General features: G+C 42.1%; 1 protein-coding gene across 1 annotated transcript in view; it reads left to right on the forward strand.

Annotated features, from left to right (window-relative positions):
- The window catches only part of LOC109482164 (ankyrin repeat and fibronectin type-III domain-containing protein 1-like), an 87574-nt gene extending 78076 nt beyond the window's left edge, over positions 1-9498 (forward strand). The window contains exons 17-30 of the mRNA XM_019784867.1: positions 1432-1522; positions 2344-2454; positions 2659-2764; positions 3137-3272; positions 3579-3692; positions 5430-5525; positions 5894-6013; positions 6256-6462; positions 6759-6880; positions 7163-7317; positions 7631-7797; positions 8217-8388; positions 8563-8909; positions 9208-9498. Coding sequence (XP_019640426.1) covers positions 1432-1522; positions 2344-2454; positions 2659-2764; positions 3137-3272; positions 3579-3692; positions 5430-5525; positions 5894-6013; positions 6256-6462; positions 6759-6880; positions 7163-7317; positions 7631-7797; positions 8217-8388; positions 8563-8909; positions 9208-9498 — 2235 coding nt within the window. The remainder of the gene's footprint in view (positions 1-1431; positions 1523-2343; positions 2455-2658; positions 2765-3136; positions 3273-3578; positions 3693-5429; positions 5526-5893; positions 6014-6255; positions 6463-6758; positions 6881-7162; positions 7318-7630; positions 7798-8216; positions 8389-8562; positions 8910-9207) is intronic.
- The last annotated feature ends 594 nt before the right edge of the window (positions 9499-10092 follow it).

Below are 10092 nucleotides of genomic sequence, written 5' to 3' on the forward strand. Positions count from 1 at the left end.
CAAATGTACAACAACACCTGTCAGAGACAGCAGCACCTACGCAAGTTCTGAAATCATTTGAATTGATAGGAAGCATAAAAATTGGGCAAAGTACGGAAAGAAAATAAGAAGTTTTTGTAAAACCTGTCGGAAACTGCAACACCTACACGTTATGAAACCAGTTCTGAAGCAGAAAAACATGTGACGTAGTACAATTTCTTGATACACTGTACAACAGTGCCTGTAAGAAACAGAAGCTCCTACGCAAGTTTTGAAGCCAGTTCCGATTTGTAGGCAGCAGGAAATAATGTGACGAAGTACAATACTGCTACACAGCACAAAACCATCAGAGACAGAAATTACCCACGTTTATGTGCATGCACTACATGTGCATCATGACTCAGATGTTTTCTTTCTTGCTTCCACATTTTCTCATCAACCTCCTTCCGCTTATTCCTTTAAGGCCAGGATCCTTGTCAACAGGTGAAGGATGTCAAGATGACAGCTCTAGGGCCTTTTGAACTGACAGCTTCAAAATTAGCTGTTCATTCAGAACAAGTCATTATACTCCTCACGTAGCAGACTGTTTAATAATTCATAAAAGGCAAATATCATATACATGTGTATTTATAGAAGTTAAATGAACAGAAATGATGTAATGACTTTGAGCCCCAAAACAGGAAGCTAAAGCTTTGTGATGTGAAAAACATCACCCAATCTCTTTACTTTTACCAGTATTTATTTCAGGCACTAAGAGGCCCATAACACAGAAATTCTTAATATTCTTAATTTGCAATTAGCCTTTTAGTTTACTTTGCAACAAAGTTATTAGTTATCAATACGTCTCATTTCATACAAACATACGAGACAGATACAAAACAGTGCAATAGTGTAGACATGCCCAACACCAACCTGACAGCACTTCAATGCCCTATTTGGTCGGTTGATTAATTGTGCACCGTGGCCCCCACATGAGATTTTGATATGCAGGCAATCATCTCTCTATTATTGGATCATAAACAGGCGGCAGCGTCTCTACCAATCACCCCGAGCCATTTCCACTTCCTGTTTCTCAGAAGCCCATTTGAGGCGTGGCCACAAGGGATCTCCCTGTTTATTATTATCACAAGTCTGGAGGCTTCATTCACGTGCCTACTACGTCACCGGCCTTGTGACCAGGCCTATAAAACTCACGTAGTTTCCTTCATCTGATCAGTTTAGCTTGCTACTAAAGAGGGATCGCACACCGCGTTTGTGCCCATAGTTAGCATCAACAGCACTTAGTCCTAAATTTAAATCGCTTCCCCACCGGTCTAGATGTTCGGAATTGCCGCTTCCAACCGAGGCAAACCACTCGACAAAGCTTCCCGCTGCTGTAGGAAGGCTTGCGGGAAAGTTTCCAGTTTTTTCAGGCAGGTTTTGATGAAGGTTTCTGCCATGCATTGTCTGCAGGGAAACACCTACTACGTGCGAGTGTCGGCCTGCAACGTGAAGGGATGGGGACCGACCAAGGCCACCATACCACCGGCAGGAGTACCGTCAAGTAAGTCATGTTCAATCTTTATACTTCTCTACTTATTGCTCACAGCCGTACTATCTTCTCGTAAGTCATGACTGTATTGATCTTTAATTCTCTATTTGTTTTTCACTTTGTGGTAACCCATTCAAGATTTTACTGGGCATGTGAAGAAAAGGCTTTGAGGCAGCCAGTTTGTTATTCTACCATCTTCTCAGCTCATAGTGATTTTGTGAATCTTCTTATTTCTGTACCATGCAAAGAAAATTCTTTCAGAAAGGCTTTGAGACATATTGTTTTTCTACCGTCTGCTCAACTCATAGTGTTTTTGTGAATCTGATTTTTCACATTGGTCCCTGTGAATTGAGCACATTCTGACCTGGGTGTCGTGGGATTTCTCATGTTGCTGTGATTTACGTTGAATGGTGCTGCTGCATCCTCCTGAAGACTGAAATGGACCCAATCATTAGCCTCAAATGCCGTTTTGGAGATGGATAAAATTTTTATTATGGTGCTGTCCTTGGTGCTGAAAATCTCATAGTTGTGTATTTTGTACATCACATACTGGATAGCACCCTGTTTTACATTCTGATCATTCTGGTGGTAGGCTTGCAAGTTTTTTTATGCTTCATTGTGACTTACTGGTCTGTTTTTTACCTGTGAGGCTGATTGTCTGGTCTCCCAAACCCCTTTTTTGTCACAATGCTCTATTTTAGATAATGTGTTGGTATAGTTGAAGCTAGTTGACTTAATTTGTATGATCTTCTTGTATGTTGACTACTTTTAACATTTAAAGAAATCTTTTGATGCCTTGGCCTTCCTCACTGTTTCTTGTGTTTCAACTGTAGACTGGAGAGAACTGGAGGTAGCAGAGTCTCAGGACAGACATCGGCTCAAGAAGCTCGAGGACTTGAAGACACAGATCAAGAATGCCAAGATGCTTGAAGCAGACACTATCTGTAAGTTTTCTGAGTTTGATATTTTTTTTTTGAAACCCTTTTTAATTTTTAGTCCTTAAAAAGGCACCATACATATACTGTATTTGTATGAGTTCTTCAACTTTCAAATTTGTAGTCTTCTCCAATAGAAAGATGAATCACTACAGATGAGCTTTTCTCATAACCTCACAAACAGCTAACCATGTGTTATTTTGACCTGTCCAGCCACCCACAGTTCTCCGAAGGGTTCCCCACCTCACATGCGGCGCTCCATGAAGAAGGGTCTGAAGAACTTCTTCCAGTCAGTCAAGTTCCACCGCAATCTCAAAAGGTCAGAATTTAACTTGTACTTTTTTTTGTACTGCTGTTTGTTGCTGTTGCTAAATGATTGAACAGATTTTTTTCATGTTATTTTGTTGCGAGGTAGTACTTGGCTTAGGAAAAAATGTTGTTACATGTACTCATCATAATAAGTACAGAGTGCAAAGCAGAGGAGCCAGTTTGTACCATTTGTCGTCTTCAGTATGACCCTGCCAGGTTTTGAACCACAGGCCTTCCAAATGCACAGCAAACACTCCGCCCCCATCAGAGATCCCATAACGGATGTGACAAATTACACTCTCTGTGGGGGCTTTTTATCCCCCAACGGATGTTTACTTCCCCTGCTACGTGCGTGACCTTGGTTTGACCTTGCTCCCTGCAGCAGAGGGGTGTACCTGGCCACCATCTTGTACCACGGAGACCACATCCTGGTCACGGGCGAGGACAACATTCCAGTCGTCGAGGTGGACGACACGTTTCCCAGCATGCTCAACCTGGATCTCCACTGGTTCATGAAGGTAACACTTTTGATTTTTATTTTATTTCATTCTATTTATCATATTTAGAAATATGGAACCTTGACATCTTTGGTGGCTAGGGGATTGGGATTGTTTTATGATGATTGGGTGGAAAGGAAAATGTTAATGAAGAGCTCTCACCTCAAAAACATGATTACAATTATAACAAATTATTATTATAAAATGAAAATTTGCAACATGATAAAAAGACAAAATGGATGACAAAAAATAATAAAAATGAGATAAGATAAAACTTTTTCTAACTACCTTTCTGCTAAATTAACATGATCTGTTCACCTGTTGCAGGTGTCCTGCACCTGGTCGGATCTGAGACAGCTGCGCCAGGATCTGGACAGGTGTGCCTCTGCCTCGTCTGCATCCTTCAGAAGCCGGCTCCTGCAGGCTGCCATACAACTCCAGGTCAGTCACTCTCACTCACATACTGTTTGTACATCCATATAAATCCAGGTGAGGCTCACAAATCGCTAATGCTGCACAGAAACTTTGATTGCCCTTACTAATAGTAATAGACAAGACAAAGATCCAGAATAACAAATAAAGGGGAGCTGAACCTAGATGTTGCTGATTTAGGTTTGTCAAGTCATCAAATCATTCTAAATTTAGCCTTTTTCAACTTTTTCTGTCAAAGGGTTTGTTTGAGATTTTAAAAAAAGAAAACGAGCCTTGTCTTGAACTGATCGTCCTTTGATTTCAATTACAGTTACCAGAGAATTATTTCATCAGATTTCAAATTTTTAACCCCCGGAGTAATGTATGAACCTGTATGAACTGTTTCGTAACCATCTTTCGTAAGTGACATATGTTCCCAGGTCATTTGACATCTTTCTTCCTCTCCTACCATGTCACGGCTTTGAAGTCTCAACAAAAACGTCAAACTAGAAAAGCAGAAAATCTGCATCAAAGGCCATGAAGCTTTAACCTGTCACTGGCCTCCCTCATCAAAGTTTGTGGGACTTGCGTCACTACCGATAGATCATGTTTCAACTTCTCCCATTTGTCGCTGCATAATCCACGGCAGGTCATGTCGTCCCAGACTTGAATGAGAATTACCTTATATAAACAACAAGCTACGCAGGTTTAATCTTTGAAGATCACTGGAGGCGGTCATATTCTGCTTACGAAACAGTTGAACTCATCTGATAGGGCAACGAGTGGGTTAAAATGTCTTCTGTCGATTGGCTTCTAGCTCTTAATGCCTCTGGCTTAGAGCACAATACGCGTGGGGCCTTATATAAGAGAGCAAGTGTCAATGAAGTGCCACCTGAAATGAATACATGTAGGTCATAATGCGCCCCTTCTATACATATCATCTATAGAACATACAATTAACATAGCAACAGACCTTATATAAACAACACCTCGGGAGGTACATGTAGGTTAAAATGGCTTCTGGCAACTGGCTTCTAGCTCTTAATGCCTCTGGCTTTCAGTGTAATACAGTGTAAAGCATGTTGCCTTATGTAAGAGAGCAAGTGTCAATGGTCATGATGCACCCATGGATTATTTGACATATGACACCTTTTGGACCTTGTATAACATAGCAACGAACTTTGCAACTTATAATGATTTGTTAGCTTGACCTACTTGTAGTGTTTTTTTTTACGTAAATGACATTATTGTAGCCCACAGTCTAACATAAAAAATGAAAGCAGATACACTTTATGTAACAGAGTGAGTAGGAGGGAAAGGTCATTTCACTTTCGAAAACAGGAAAGGCCTGTGTGTACTTACGGCATTATACAGCATACGTGACTACTTCCTGTTGTTTTTGTTTTTCCATCTTTGCTTCCATGCGCATCAGGGAAAGGTTTTGTGTTTGCACAAATAAACCTATATTCACCCACTTAGTGTTCACCTATTACTTGATACAAACAGAAGTAGGCATGGATTTTAGTTAAAATCAAAGGCAAATGTAAAATTTGTGAATGTTGCTCAGCACAGCTGCTAAGCTGAGGTCTTGGTAACAGCATAGATCAAGAAATTGCATCAATGACTCAGAGAATGAGTCTAAAAACAAGAGTACCTGGTATATAAATGACTGAATTGATAAAAGTAGTTACTAAGGAAAGTCAAGTAGCTCATGTTGAACTGCATATTTATAATTGTTCTAAGCTGTGTTCTGTGATGTTGTTGCAGAATTCCCTGGGAGTGCAGGACCTGGGTTATGTGTACCACACAGTGATTAAGGACAGCCATGGATCCATCGTCATTCCAACTGTCAGACAAGTCAAGGTCAGTAGCTTCCCCTCATAAAAAACATCCAGTTCCTTCTGATGTTGTTTCTGTTTGTCTTTTTTTTCTACAAGAAGTTAAGGCTAAACAAATTTGATTTGTTGGCTCTCAAAATGAAGCGGAATGGAATAATTTAACTGAAATCAAATCATGGGAAAATTCGTACACAAGACCAGGGATTGAATGTTGATCAAATGCAAATTTTAGTCATAGCTGTTGTTTTCATTTGAAATGTGTAAAACCAAGAAAATAGATTGATGTCTCCTACAGTATTTAGGTCAAGAATTCATGTGATCCCAACTTTTTTATTGAAAATGTACAATGTTGTCCTGTTATGTGTTAAACAATCGTCGTCATAATTTCTTCAGGACCCAAAGTACGTCCAGTCTTCTTCTCTGAAGTGGGTGCCGATCAGTCGGCTCCAGAGACGGAGAATGTCTGCAGCAGAGGACCCCAGCGCTCTGGAGAGACTTCTCAACAGAATCCCTGTAAGTCAGTCTTTTGCTGTAACAAGAACCATGCTATTCCGAATGTGTATTTAATGTTGCTACATTTATACTTGAGATTTTTACAGGATGTTAACCAAACAAGTCTTACTAATTCCTCAAGAGATCATGCACAACAATTACAACAGAACAGGGCCTCCACATCAGCTAGCTGAAGCTCTTTTTGATGTTGAATATCACAGACTTTCCCAAGAGATAACCAAACATGTTTTACCATCCTGCAGGAGATCATGCACTACAATCACAACAGCACCAAGCCGCCGCCCAAGGGCCTGTACATCGGCTACCTGAAGCTGTGCAGCTCCATGGATTCCATCGGTGTGCTGGTGCCCAAGGGTAACCCCAACATGCTGCCCCACTGTCGCATCAGGGACAACCCCAACGTGTCCAGCGAGGAGTGGGACTGGGTCCGCAGGCTGGGCAGTGGGGAGGTGAGATGACCTTTCACCTGTGAACTTTTGTCTCCTGATTACACATGTACATGTAGGGTCTTAATATGTAAAGTTTATTAGATTTTAAAAACTTGGCAATAGGGTCGTGAATTGAAGTTTTGCCTTGCTGACCTGTGAACTTTTGTCTCCTGTGTATTCATGCCAGATTTACTGTTCATTTATAGTGTTTGAGATAGATAGGAATATGTCCTTCACAGGAATATTTCATATAATAGTGAATGTAAGGCATTTTTTTCTTCAATTCTTTACCTTTGAATTTGTAACTCATTCTCCAGGTGACAGAGGAGGACCCCAAACCCAGCCAGGCACAGTCCATATTCAGAGACCAGCTCATCAGGGCCTCCAAAAGGCTGCTCAACTCCTTGGATATCTCAGAGGAGGACGCACTTCAACACAGGTAAGAATTTTAGCAGCACTTTTTGGTTATCATAAAGTAATATGCAGACACGGTAATTTAGGAGCGCACACATCATTTTACACCCCAGAATTTCATTCAAACTACACTTTTTTTTTCAAAAATATAAAATTGTTACTGTTAAACCTGGACACATCTAATAGTTTTCAAATCTATTCACTTGATTGATTAACAGGTTCCTTGTGTATCTCATTCGCTGAATGTCTAACCTTCACCAGCTTCAGGTAGTACCGTATGTCAAGTTGTAACTTCTCGTACCTGCAGGTTGTTCTGTACAGAAGTGCTTGAGCTGGACCACAACGTCTCGATGCTGCTGCTTGTCCCACCTGTGGAGGAGGTGTGCTGCGCACCTGGCCAGACGCATCACCTGTTCCAGCAAGACTCCTTCCTCACACTGCCTCTTCAGGTGTTCGAACTAGGTGAGCTTAACAACTGTTTTGATAAGTCACATTACTTTCCACAGTATGATACAGACTTGCATTAACAATTACAGGAGTATGCTCTGGAATGTTTATATCAGAATAAGTATTACAGAATCTGTAGGTTTTCCCTTAGGCTTTGTTTTCATTCATTCTGTATGTAGCAAGTTCTATCTTTGCAAAGGGATGAATAATGTTTTTTATGTTGTTTGAAGCCATGAAAATAAGTATTTTTACCTAATTGTGACTTAGTTACCCTAAGTGTTTATATATTGCAGACATTAACTCAGTATTTGTTTTATCTTTTCTGCAGTTCATATGACAACATTCCAGCGTAACTTCTTTGACCAGTACGCCACCCTGTCGTCCCAACTGGAGGTGGAGAACTTCCTGGTGCAGCACCAGTGCAGGGAGGCCTTCTCCGACTCAGAACTGTCCGGAGCTAAACACAGGCAGCTCAGAATAGCCAACTTCCAGCAGGTCATTCACTTTGTTTATTTATTTGAAACTTTATTAGAATAACCATTAGCGGTGGACCCTTTGTGTATTGGTGTGGCTGTAATGTAACATAGCAGAACATACTATTCTCATCATCTCAAGGATGTTACAGCAAGTTAGCCCTTATTTACTAAGACAGATACGAGATGCTAGCTTTACATCTATATGATAGGAGAGTTAGTTTATGAGAGCTGTTACATTTTCACAGAACATCCAATTGGAACAATACATGTATAATGATGAAAATGGTAAAAGTTAGGCTGACTGCATTGCGCTTCTAGCATCCCTTCCAATCAGTTGACAGCAAAGTATTGTGTGATGCAGGCTAATTAATTTCCTGATAGTATTGAGTATAAGAACTCTTTCTGAAGTTTTTTCTCTTCTTGGTATTGTCCTAACAGGACCTGGAAGACATTTGGCGAGGCGCGCGGTGGATCATGGATGTGCTGCAGTACGCGCGGGACAGAACAGCAGATGGAGGACTCCTGGTGGAGAGAATATACCAGTCAGCAACACCGTCTGTGCCAAAAGTGCCCACACAGCTGTCCCTGCCCAAAACCAGGCGGTCCTCAGGTAAGCATTCTCTTTGTAATTCAAGGAAAGACTATTCAAAACCAGCCAGTAGATTTAAATTACAGAATTTTTCTGTTCATTGCTGATCTTTATATTTGTGCTGTATTGTAGGCACTTCATAAGATATTTTGGCAGTTAACTGTGGTCTAACACACTTTCCATTCCTCCTTGCAGATTCAGACGACAACTTTGCCAGGAGAAGCCCTGAGGTGTGCTCTTCTACGAGTGACGAGGAGGGCGTGTCGAAGGGCACCTCGCCCATCCCCACCCACGTGCCGTTCTCCCCACCCCTGGAGCCGGCCCTGGTGCTGGTCAGGGACGCCTCCCCCTCCCGCCCCCGCGTCCGATCACGCAGCATCTCACCCGTGAACAGACAAAAGGACGTCTCCTCGCCGCAGGGGACAACAGAGGGCGGCTACGGACCAACGAAGACTGAGATTCTGACAGGGTCAACCAAGGCAGGGATCCTGAGAGTTTACCCAGACTACCACACTGGGCTGGCCAAGGGAACAAGTGTTAAGGTAGGACACAGTTTGGATTTTTTATTAAGATATTCGCTCTGTTCAAGGTTCAAGAGACTAATTCTTAGCACTGAACTCAGGCAACAGGAACAGTATCTAGCACCCTGTGGTGCCGTAGCAGACTCTTACATTATTTAGCAAGTTGCAGGCTGGAGTTGGAGGGGCTGGTCACCATAAGTTTGAGTAAGAATAAACAGAGCAGTAGTTTGTTAGGCTAGACCATGTGAAGGTTAAGATTGTGTATTAGCTTTGCAAATGTTGCTCTAGTATTCATGAAATGTTTCCTCTCCTTCTGTAGCTCCATGTCACCACCAAGACCACTTCCCGAGAGGTAATCGACCTCGTGGTGCGGCAGATCAACAAGGCGGGGCGCAGTCGTGACCCCGGGTCACCCATGTACCCCGACGACCTCCTCCACAACTTCTTCCTGGTAGCGATCATCGCGGGGAGAGAGCGTCAGCTTCCGGACACGTACCAGCCGCTCCAGCTCCAGAACCCGTGGGCCAAGGGCAAGCTGCTGGTGCGCCTGAGGGACCAGGCTACTGCCGCGCTAGCCATGCTGCACGAAACACAGTCTACATCGGTTTAAACTTTACATGTCTACATAATATGGCCAGTCTACATCTAGTCTATGTCACAGTCTACATTGGTTTAATTTCAGTGAGCTGTAAGGTCCCTGCCAGTGTGTCTGAGGGTCCAGGCTATGGCTGCACTAGCCATGCTGCACAAAACACAGTCTACTTCTGTTTAAACTTGTCTTGTGTCTTGCCAACTTTCCAGGAGAAAAAAATGTCTATGTAAGACATGTACTCACATAGTGTTAATGCTACATGATTCGCACATCTTGCCCAGATAGGCTCACATGGCTATAGTGTAAGAGAAAGGTGCTTGTAAGAATGTTATGGAGTTGTGCTGACAATACGTCACTTTTCCTACACTGCGATGTTCCTGTCAGTATATACATTTGTGCCAACTGTATTGTCAATGTATAATTTAGCTATTGTTTGTAAGCTTTTTCCTCTATGTGCCTACTGTACCTATGTTAGTCCCCTACTGTTGTACTTAACTGAACTGCAGATACTGTTTTTGAAAGGGGGGCATTTTTTGTTGCTATCACACTTCGCATTTGACCAAGTGGCATTGTTTTAACATCATCATCAGAAAGCTACCAGTGACTTTTAGT

This window comes from Branchiostoma belcheri, unplaced genomic scaffold (assembly GCF_001625305.1).
Source record: "Branchiostoma belcheri isolate BF01 breed outbred unplaced genomic scaffold, Haploidv18h27 scaffold11, whole genome shotgun sequence".
Lineage (NCBI taxonomy): Eukaryota > Metazoa > Chordata > Leptocardii > Amphioxiformes > Branchiostomatidae > Branchiostoma > Branchiostoma belcheri.